Source organism: Chenopodium album, chromosome 11, assembly GCF_948465745.1.
Source record: "Chenopodium album chromosome 11, dcCheAlbu1.1, whole genome shotgun sequence".
NCBI classification, from domain to species: domain Eukaryota; kingdom Viridiplantae; phylum Streptophyta; class Magnoliopsida; order Caryophyllales; family Amaranthaceae; genus Chenopodium; species Chenopodium album.
The window spans coordinates 47,536,926-47,548,886 of NC_137844.1; the positions used below are offsets into that span (position 1 = coordinate 47,536,926).

Consider the following 11,961-nt stretch of genomic DNA (forward strand, 5'->3'; position numbering starts at 1 on the left):
AAAAATCAAGTGTAAAGTGTGTCAATTATTCTAGGAGGGAGTGCCTCTAACATCCTAATTGGTCATTTCATTCTAGTCCTTTCCTTTAGTCAATTTTAAAATGCAAAATTTAATTGGATAATTAAGAAATCTCAACATATATATATATATATATATATATATATATATATATATATATATATATATATATATATATATATATATATATATATATATATATATATATATATATATATATATATATATATATATCATGATATACAAATTATTATATAAGAAGTATTTAATACTAAAAATCGAAAAGAATAATCTAACAAAAACTCACTTGCCTGTGTTTAAATATAGAAATTCAATTAATTATAGATTCCATTCGCAATGGAGGGTATATCAAAACATTTTGGAATGAGAAACTTTTGGGGCTAAGTTTAATAAATTCAGCTTTGGATGAATAATGATTGCTGAATACTTGAAATTTTAAGACAATCAACCTATGTGTTACTGATAACATCAAGTTGTGATTGGCTATTGCCTATCACTATTAATACGAATACATTTATCATAAACTATCCGATACAAGAAAATACAAGACTCCCAGACAGATAAAGAAATCTTGGATCACATTAAAATGCGGGTGCTGTATAAACAAACATCAGCTGGCAACAAATTTAACTACAAATTTCATACTTTAAAGATAGTTTTTAGTATCTGCTATACTATGTCAGCCACCCAGGTAAAAATTCTTCTGATCTTCCTTGTGCCAGCATCAGTGACTACGGCCTGTCTTCTTCAAGCTGCAAGATGGGCATTTGTACTGCTTAATGTTTTCGGCCTTGGCCGGAGTTATCTTCACACACTTGCCATGGAACCACCTTTCGCAAATATCACAGCAAATCCAAAATTCATCGGCACTGTAATTACCACCACAGCTGCCACACAGTGTCTCACCCTGCTCATCTTCATCATCCTCAAAGCCCTCATCAGCAGCCAGCTTGGGAGTGCTCTTGATCTGCCCATCACTTGCTCTCTGCAAGAAAACAAAGGGGCATTATTGACCCAAAGGAAATGCCCCAAGAATGTGGACTAAAAAAAAAACTTTCTCCCTTCTCACAAGCATACCACCTTCAATCTCCTAGTTTATACTAGATCCGGTAGCAAATATACATTTCACACCGATACCAAACAATTTGTAGCAATCTAAGTGGTGTAAATAATACAGGTCAGAGAGTCTAGCATACAGATGCAGGTTGTTTCTGTTTTTGTTTTGGCAAAATGTAATTCTGAATTCAAAAGATATAATTTTTTAACACAATGGTACCACCCCCCCCCCCCCCCCCCCCTCTTCTTCTCTCAGTAACCAAAAAAATTAAAAGCAGATAAATTCAATGTGATGTGTATCACAAACATGCCAGACAAGACTCAAGAGACAAGTCACTGATATCTGTATTATCAAAAAGCATAAACAAGAGTTCAATGGAACTCTCAGGACTCAACAACTCTAATAATGTATCAAAACAACCAGATAATGATGAACTACTGCTATTATTCTCACCTTGGTGCTTCCTCGGGATTTGCTACCACTATCCACACTAGGCTTGTCCTTAACAGGCTTCTTTTCTGTCACAACTTCAAAGACAGTTGGCAGTTCGTTTATCATACTGAATAGACGCTTCCTGAAAAAGAAAAAGAAGAACTTTATCAATAATGTTCTTCACAACTGGCAATAAAGAAAATTGTGAACATAAGCAGCCTGCTGTTTTAATTCAAAGCCTACACAAAATACACTCGCAGAACAAAAAAACAGACAACATAAACTGAGACCTCAGTAAACTATGTTACTTGGACTAGATTGAAAGTATCAGAAACAGGTATGTATCCAAGTGTCATCCATGTCCGAGTGTAAAGAACTCGACATATGTGACATCTAATCATTTCCACCATCTCCTTTTCCTTGATAACCGCATAAATTCATCAAATGTACGAGTAATAATCTTTCGGAATGAAGGGAGTAGTAATTAGCATATTTCAAGTAAAAAAAAAAAATGGCAATACAGTCACAAACCAGGGTCCCCTTTCACCCCAATTAATAATAAATCGATCCTCTTTACTCCTGTCCTCCAATAAAAGCCCCACATCTCCCAGTCACACACTCTTAGGGAATAAATCGGAATGGGGGTACTATTTCTTAAAGTTAATATAAAAGTACGGTAGTGGAAACAATTTATTATTTTTAGGGTCAACAAGAGAAAATATGGAGGATAGAGGGGTTTTCTTGATTAAAAGTTAACATTAGAAAGGTAAAATAAGGAAGGAAAAAAAAAGGTATTGGTTAATTACCCCGCCGAAATGAGAATTGGGAATTATAGTTAGGGACAAGAGTTTGGGGGAAATAAGGGAAGTGGAACCCATAAATCACAGATAGGTGCCTCATGTGTCCCAGCCTGCTTGAGGCAAGATTTTTTTAATAAGCCGCAGACTAGCAAAGTTAAATGTTTATCATCAATTTACCACACCGAGTGACAGCTCAATGCAGATAGCACAGAAAATCTCATTAGAGAAGCCAAGACATATCAGAGTGTAAGCCAGCTACTTTAACGACATTAGAATCTAAATACAAATACCAAATTGCACACATTCAAGCCAAGATAATGAGACACACGACACATGCATCCTATCTCATCAATCCTACTAGCAACCTATTTTCATCAACAAAATGTATAAGTGGTTGAAACTGTTTCACAAACTCAGTTACTAAAAGGATTAAGGTAATCAATTACTTTGGGTAAATACTAGATAGTTTACCTTCTCAGAAAAAGAACACGGTGTGACTCAAGTTGGTTTAACAAGTGGATATTAATAAGCTATGATCAATCACAAACAGCTGCAGGGAAATCACCATATGATTCATCCCAGGTAAGTCAAACTTCAATGGAATTAAAAAAAACGCAGAAGCTTAAGGAGGATAGAGTCTAGAAGGTTACTTATGTAGTACCCATTGAGAAAGTATATCTAAGATCATCTTCCAAGAAAGAAATGAAGAGACAAAACGTCAGAGGAAATAAAAGAGAGAGCACTTGTCAATCAACTGAAAGTCAAATTTGCCAATTGCCAAAAGGGTTTGGGCCACACTGCCACACCCATCAATGGAAGAAAGTTTGAACCATTTACAAGCCCAAAGGAGGTTCCATCCTAAAACCAATTTGCAATAGGAGTAACTCCTCAAGATTATAAAGGGGTCTATTTCTACTACTCTATGATTCTTTATTTGTTGGTTTTCTACGGAACCTGAATATGTCATAGGAATCATTAGAGTTCCCCAGTTTTTCTAAAAGATGGCTTCTTAAAGACTGTTACTTTAAAATCCTTAACTTCAATATGAACTTGCTTTCAAAGTTGTAATATGCCTTTCTAAATGGCCACTCATTCTTATAATCATCAGCAATAAGTTTTTATTTGAAACTAATGTTCATGCAGGCAGATACCATTCAGTAGAGTCCTCCCATGAGTACTATCTAACATCATTAACTCTTCCCCTCGAAACATCCTTCAACCATTAGAAGAATTTCACTGCTTAAATATCACTAACTGCTACTACAAAAGGGATTAATCTTCACTATCTGACTCATGGCATGGAGCCATTGACACAGAATATCCCACTCTGACAAAACCAGCAGGGACACTCCCCACCCCCCTCTGTCTCTCTCTCTCTCCCCCCCCCCCCCCCTCTCTCCCTCTCTTCTCTCTCCCCTGTTATAATGTCAAAAGTAAATTCAAAATGCATAGAGTAAGGAAAGGAATGAAATCAAGAAAGAGAAACTAAAGACAAAAAAATTACAGCCCCCCCCCCCCCCCCCCCCGGATATTGTTTAGTTGAGCAAAAAGGATATTTATATTTGTTAAAACTTTCAAACCCCTCCTCCCTTCACCTCTCTCTTGCTCTCAAGATTCCAGACCCTTCTTTATATCTCACCAACAACACACCCAGCTCTCAGCATCCCAACATTAATGCCCCAACTGACTTAAATCTGCCACTGTTTAGTGTTCGCTCCTCTATCAATGAATCGTCCATCCTAGCCTATTGAACATTCTAATCAAAATAGTGCACAACCAAACAGCAACAAAGGAGTTTATGATTCTGATTTCCTTTCCATTTCTCTAAAGACCAACCAGCTTCTTATTTCACTTACAGTTTTCTACTAAAATGGCCCATGTAAGAGGGTTCACGTATGGTGACCAACTGTGAAAAAATAAAAGCAGATATAAGTGTGGCTAGCTATAAGAGAGACAATAAATGGGCCATTTCAGGAAGTGCTACAAGGGGACAGAAAAATTCCCCAAGTAATTTGAAAAAGAAAAAGGAAAAAAGAGGGGGGATAAAAGAAGGAAATACAACCATGGATAATGCGGCAAGAAAGTACAAGAGCATGACAATGATGGTCAATTATGAAAACGAAAACACTCCTTCCAGAAATATATACTGAAGATGGAAAAGAAAAGGACTACTACTCCATAAAATGACAAACTTAACAAAGCAATAGAAGGAAACTCTATAGAATGCATAATGGCTGTTACATGGAGGTAGTAGAGGTTAACTATGGATACATTATTCAGGAGTGCAACTCGCCACAACTCAAAATTTGGGACATGAGGACTCCGCTCTAACTAAATTCTTTCATGTAATGACATGCCCATAGAATTTCTAAAACACCCTTAGGAGACACATTTTTATCATTTTAAGCAAATGCAAGACAAACACCAATCACAATGTAACTCCACTATGCAATTTAACTATAGAAAAAGAGGACTATGCACATATTGAGAAACGGTAGGTATTCAATCATTAACAAGAATTACTACATTGGTAAAATACCAAGTATTATAATATACACATAATACTATTGAAAAAAAAAAAGAAAAAAAAAAAAAAAAAAAAAAAACCATGTGGATGTATAATATAGGGTGGAGGCATAGAAAAGTTACAAAACTTACAACAGTGACATCTTAAGCCTATGTACTTAATTTTACTAACACTCCCACTCATGTCTTCCCTTACCCCTCTAACCATATAGTCTTCCCTTACCCCTCTAACCATATAGTCTTCCCTTACCCTCCTATCTTCCTCTTCTATCATCCCTAAAAAAAAGACTCTAGATCAAACTTCACCACCCTCTTCTACCACTCTCACCAACAAAGCCAAACATCATTGGCAATTTTATTTTCAACATCCTGTCATGTCTAGATCTTGCCCCATTATTAGTCCTACGCCATCAGGTCCATCACTAGTCCTCAACTATTGTCCTCAGAAAACCCACTATAGTCAGCCCCTACTTCCACCACTTAAGTTGACTTTCCATCTGTCTCTTTCACCATTTAACACTGCCTCTGAAGTCTGGGGAAATGATTACCCCCAAATCTCCCTCTCTCTGCTTCCTATTTCCGAACTTTGGTTTGAATAGACAGCTGTCTCCAAGCAGATTGGAGAACCATAAATGTGTATAATCATGTTGACATGAGTACATGACAAAATTAGCTGCGCCCATGTACATCAAATGACATCAATAAACCAACATGTCATTCACAGCATCTATGGCAATGAATAAGAGGTTATCAACATATCTCACAAGAGCTTGTGTCCATCCTTGTAAAAAGGAAAGACAAGCATATAACCACACACAAGACCAACAGAAAAAATATACCTCTCATTGCGGTTAAGACGTGCACCAAAATAGAAACCCACAGATAACAACCAACAATCACTGTGCACAGCAACTAAAGAAAGCCAATCTCTCCTGTTCATTCCATCCCGTGCAAAGTTGATCCCAAGAGCTGGCTCGGGAAGCTCAGGTGGTACTTCTTCTGCAGGGAGATTAACTTCCCACGATTCATTCGGATGCCCATACAAGCACAAGTTCTCCTTCTCTGCAGGGAGACACAAAACAAGCAAAATGAAACAATATCAGCTACTCTAGCACCATGTTCAGCAAGATATCACTTATACAGTAGCATATCACAATAGCTAATAACAATAGCAATAACAAGGCTCTGGCCTAAAAGTGTAGCCTCAAGGTCAGATATCAGCCTTATACTATTGAAAGTTCAGTAAATTACGTGATTAAATCCCTGTAATTTATAAGATGGTCTATCCAGATGACATTTCTTTACTACTCAAATTATGGAGATATTACAAACATGTTAAGTAACACACATTTTGCTCATCTTGAACCTCTATTTTAAAGGAGATATGTTGGGAAAAAAGGTGCTGTCACCTGCCCATGTACCTATATCCTCTCGTATGAAAATACAGGACAATGTAATTCCTATGCAACATAACTCATTTCACTAATGTAAATAAAATTAAACAAAATTAGTCAAAATAACCACTTATGGGATTAAGGCTTTGATGATTGATTGAGTCAAAACAACCCCTTTTTGTATTCATGCATCACCAACTACCCAAATCTGATATTGAGATTTTAACTTCAGGCAAACCACTTACCACTGAATTTCGATATCAAAATTCAGTACAATAGTACACTCAATAAAGCTGAGTTTTTTTTATGTCTTCAAAAAAATAAACAAAAAAGCTGAATTTTTTTATTATTATAATTTTTCAATTTTTTTGAAGACTTCGCAAAACCGAATTTTATATCCAAAATTTAAGAGCCAACTAACTTCAACAACTACATACAGCATTGAACTGGGTAACAACTAACAAGTATGAAAACTCAGTAACCCAGAAATAAAAGAATTTCATGAAAACAACGCCAAATTACAATTACCCATAATAATTACAACAATACGAAAAACAGTAAAATCCAAATGTACAAACTGAACAAGAACATAATCCAAAATTGACCTAAAAATCTTATCAACCATCAAATCTGAAACCCCATTTCCCCAATTAACTAAAATAGGAATCAGAATCAAAAAACCCATGAAAAATAATCACAAAATAAGCGAAGAAAATTCAACTTACCCGGATCGCAAAGTCCATAGAATTCGTCAACATCTAAATCAAAAAAAAACAACAAGAACCCAGATCACAAAAACGGTTACCCAAAAAAACCCAGAAATAAAAAATTAAAAAAAGAGAGAGAGAAAAACCCAGAAAGTACCAGAAGTAAGAGCACGAACAATAGCAGCACGACGAGCGCTAAAATCCTTGAAGATCTCTTCCACAGTTCGAGGATTTGAGGATGACATAATTAATTATCGTTATAAAAAGCAGATTTAAAAGGGTTTTATTTGTTAAGAATTTAACAGAGAAAAATAAATTACAGGAAAAGATGAAAAGGGTATGAGGAAGTGAGTGAAGAAATGGTTGAGTTGGAGGACAAAGAGTGGAGTTTTGTTGTCATTCAGAGGAGAGAGAAAGAGGGGAGAAGTGCGGTGAGATCGCCACAAGAGACAGAAAGAGAGAGTTGAAGGTGGTTGCTAAAATATGCAACCTTGATAATTGGGACCCTTTCATGTGACTTTGATGTGACATTTTATAGGCTAATGTCTAAGTTAGCCCATACTTTGATCGAGTCAACTTAACCCTAACCTAACCTAACCTAGCCTAGCCAAGGATAAGATCAACTCGAATCGTGATTATGCTTTAGTTTTTTTAAGCAAATATGGAGATGTATGATACGCACTAAATATCTTATCATAACGTGTCAATCCAGATAAGATTACTGAGGCTGGCCTGGTGGATGGAGATAGTCCTTCCACATCAGTGATGGATTTGATCCTCAGCCAAAACACGCAGAATTAGAAAAATAGATGCGGGGTGTTCAAACGTTTGGAGCAAAAATATAATCACGTGGGATATATTAAAAATGAATCCTAATAAGAGAAATTAAATTGAAATAATAAAGATTTTAATGTCAAGGTAATTAATGCAACAATTGGTAAAAGGGAATGTGATATTAAAAAAAAATAAAAATTCTATTTGGTATCACTTAACTTTTAATTTTTCTCTTGGTGAATTGAAAAGAAAATTATATAGTATTATTTTTAAATAAAACAAAAATCATGACCCTTTCCCCTACCGGTAACCAGCTTCTCTTCCCCTCCGTAGCCCAAAACTAACCCAACCACCCTACCCCCACCACCGGCATCCCCCTTCCCCACTCCCACTTGACAACTGCCACCATCTGCCCCACCTTTGGCACACCTCCTCCCCGGCTCAGCCACCAGAACCCACACCCCTCCTCTTCCCCCCACTCTAAAATTGGTCATCACTCCTTTCCCCCATCCAAAACAGCCGCCCATATACCAACTCCCTTAAAATGGCCACCGAAATCAGCCAATACTAGTCGAAATAGGTCAATTTAGGGGTTGAGTGGTCAGTTTTGAACCTAAATTGACCGATTTTGACCCTTAACCGGCCGATTTCAATGGCCGTATTTAGGGAATTTGAAAAAAGGGTGGCTCCGTTTTGGCTGGGGAAAGGGGTTGTGGTAGCCGGTGGTTTTGTGGTTAGGGAAAGGATAAGGGTCGGTTGGGCTAGGGAAGCGGTGCGGCGAAGGGTGGTAGTTGGTGACTTGGTGGTTGTCTCCTAGGCAGGGTAGAGAAGGGCGGGTGGATGGGGCTAGTTTCAAGGTTTTTATTTTTCTTCCATTGACCAATATTATGGCGACTAAGACCGTTCCAACTCTCAGCTATTATGGAGACCCTATGAATTGAGATAAAATTTGGCCATTTTAATTTAATGAAATGTATAATACTCTCATAATTTTTAATAAGTGTTTTTCTTCAATTTTCACAAACGTTTAGAACAAAGAAATAAATGTATTAAATTATTATTCAAGCGAAATATATTGAAAAAAAAATTATATAAGTATTATAGATTATTGTAAACAAGATAGAGAAAAGACCAACAATGAAAGGAAATTTTAGAAAATAACACCACAAAATTTGTCAGAAATTTGATTATAATAACATCACAAAATATAAAACTTTTATTATAACAGCACAAAAAAAAAAAATCCAAAAATTGAATTTAATGAGGCCTACCTAGTGCACGTGTCACCAATCTATTGGATTTTAAAATAAAATTAAAAAAAAAAAACAAAAAAAAACCTAAATTCTTACCCAGCCTCCACCGACAACCTAATCCCCACTGTCGGCAACCCCTTCCCCATCTTACCGCCGACAACTTCCACCCCCGCCTATCTTCGGCACCCTCTCCTCATCCCACGTTCCACGCCTATTGCCGCTACCATCACGATCTCCACCCTTGTAACACCCCAATAATTCTCTCTTTAAACTTGTGAGGACCCTGAACAATATTCAAGAGAATTACCGACGTGCTACCGCCACGTGTTCAAACGTTAAGGCTATATCAGAAATTAGCAGCGGAAAAACAAATTCAGTTAAAAATAAGTTTCAAAACCAAATTAAGTCTTACAACTTGGAACCGTTAAGGCCCTTATTCAAAATCCAAACTAGAAGAAATAGTATAAAATGAAAACGAGTTTAAATAAATTCAAAGGTAAGTAGCAAATTAAATTATGCAAAGTAACCAACCCTCCACTCAAAACCCCACAACCTTGATGCGAATGCTGCATGTGTAAGAACACGTGGTTAATCTGCTCCCCAATATTACAAGTGTAAAAATTGGATCGTCGCGGGGTCATTGAAAGGCGAAGGCCATGACCAAAGAAAGACACATAAAAGCACGCAATCAGCAAAGCTGAGTACATACAAGCTGCGAAACATAGCATGCTACTAATAATCAATCAACACACATCATTAATTTGTAGACTCAACACATGACTCAACTATCAACTTACTAAGACTCCATTAGTTAAAAGTAGTTAACTCATCATTTTTATTCATTGGATTAAGCAATAGACAAGGTTGTCCAACCCATGCTCCATTTGGAACATCAACAAAAGAAAACCCCATGCCTCCTTTCGAAAACATCAATAAAACATCCAACGACCACGAGCGCGACTCCGTGACCGTAGCTAGTATGAGATCTCATCTAACTCCTAGTTTTGAAAAGTATTTGAAATAAGAGACTCGTAGATCAAACGGCCTCGAGAAAAGTGCACGGCTAATACCTCGTGTACCCCAACCCCTGATTGTCATTACTCTAGATGTGCACCAATCTAGAGTTTTATTGCTCATCCATCTTGCACTTTACGTGATTTACAAGTTTAGACTTGGTGATGACTCATATGCAAGCAATACAATCAATCCAATATCCATTCAATCAAGTGCACCAAATTTCCAATTCAATTCTTGATTAATTAGTGACAAGCAATGTTCATTATTGGTTCCTTTAACTACCTCGGTGTATAAACACCTTGAGTGCATAAGGCACCCCCAAAACCTTAACCTCGTCTCATAAGACTTGAATTCTTCCTTTACTCATTCTATTTCAATAATCATAAATGAATAATAAATAAATTATTCCACATATTCACATACCTTTGCCTCTAAGCGCATATTGAAAAGTTAATGCATAAATAATATTTGCAAAGTAAAATAGTGCACATCATATGGAAATTACAATGTATAACCAAACAATCATTCTCAGTCTTCTCTATACATGATACTAAGTTCGCGATACATCCCTAAACATGCTTCTAAAGGCAAGGTTTCGTAACTCGTACGTACCTTAAGTAAACGAATTGGTATGCCACTTTACTCACTAGAAATCACCTTCTATAAACTCCTCTTCTAAACCAAACAACGAGAATTAAATTAATACCCAAGCAAATAAATTTACAACAATACTATCTTACTTAAAAACCTTCAAAATTTAATTAAACAACACTTTAAAACCTTCCCTTTAGTTAAACTTAAAGGCTTATATATAGTTCTTTAAATTTTCTTCATAAAAACCTTAAAATATACTCTTATACATGAAATTACAGCAAGTTTAAAGTTTAATAAAAATCTGAAAATTATTTAAAAACCCCTAATAATCTCCCTTTTTTAATGGGTGATGAAACCCTCTTTATAAAACATCAAAAGTAGTACTTAGAAACTATTTCCAGCACTTTAGATTAATTAAAAACCCTTCAAAACTTTATCAACACATCACTTTTATACTCAATTAAAAGTCTCCTAGGAAATAATCACTTCCTAAAAAACAACCAACAATTAATATTACTAACCCAAGTAATTTCCAACAATATAATATGATGAAAAACCTCTTAAAACTTCAATAAAAACATATATTTATGCTTAATTAAGCTTAAACATAATTAATTTTATTAATCAAACTCAAGGATAAAATTTTAAGCATAAAAAACTTCATTAAAAATTAAAAACTGCCCGAAAATCATATTTAGAGGCTGAATTTGGCCACGAGAGGGTGGTGCTCACTACCAAAGGTAGTGAATCTTTCTTAAAACGTTGTTTCCACATGGAAAACACTACTTTTTTTTATCAAAATCGGATGAGTTTAGAACCTGATCGGGAATAAAACGAGATTAATATTAACGAGCGCAATCTAAAAATTAAAATACGAATTTACGTGTTCAAAATAATCTGGAATTAAGTTAAACTAATCATTAGTTATAATCACCAAAATTTCAAACATCATTACTATAAAAGCCCTAAATCAATTGTTCGTAAAAACCCTGAAATCGTGATTTTCAATAATTAAAAACCCTAGGTTATAAAATTTACAAAATCTGAAAATTATGACATTTATAATGTAACACCCCGTCTAAAACATAAGGCATGACGTTAGCGGAAATAACGTCGAGACGGAAATGTCACTCTAAAGGTTACCAAAATAAAGAAAATGATTAAAATATCTGAGATAAATAAATTAAAGTGAAAGAAATCCCAAATGAACAATAAATACTTCCAACGAGGGAAAATAATCCTCAAATCTGATAATCCCAAAAGAGTAGGTCCAAAGATAACTAAACAAGTCTATAAAACTGCTAAGAAATAAAGTAAACACTCTGCTCTCAGCCCAGACTCAACAGGAACTACTCTTCACCTGCAAAT

At 35.6% G+C, this 11,961-nt stretch overlaps 1 protein-coding gene across 1 annotated transcript; it reads right to left on the bottom strand.

Annotated features, from left to right (window-relative positions):
- Window positions 1-598: 598 nt before the first annotated feature.
- Window positions 599-7,417, bottom strand: LOC145567642 (PHD finger protein ALFIN-LIKE 1-like). The gene is made up of 5 exons (XM_081626972.1): window positions 7,113-7,417; window positions 6,974-7,006; window positions 5,694-5,916; window positions 1,550-1,670; window positions 599-1,024 (listed from the first exon to the last, which is right to left on the bottom strand). Exons 1-5 carry the CDS (start codon window positions 7,198-7,200, stop codon window positions 764-766), a joined length of 726 nt encoding a protein of 241 aa, XP_081483098.1. The 5' UTR covers window positions 7,201-7,417; the 3' UTR covers window positions 599-763.
- Between the last annotated feature and the right edge of the window lie 4,544 nt (window positions 7,418-11,961).

Excerpts from the sequence above, each read along its gene's own strand:
- LOC145567642 (XM_081626972.1), bottom strand. The coding sequence starts at position 7,200 with ATGTCATCCTCAAATCCTCGAACTGTGGAAGAGATCTTCAAGGATTTT. Across the intron at positions 1,671-5,693 it reads CGTCTTAACCGCAATGAGAG|GAAGCGTCTATTCAGTATGA; the intron begins GTATATTTTTTC and ends TTTCTTTTTCAG. Across the intron at positions 1,025-1,549 it reads AATCCCGAGGAAGCACCAAG|AGAGCAAGTGATGGGCAGAT; the intron begins GTGAGAATAATA and ends GTTTTCTTGCAG.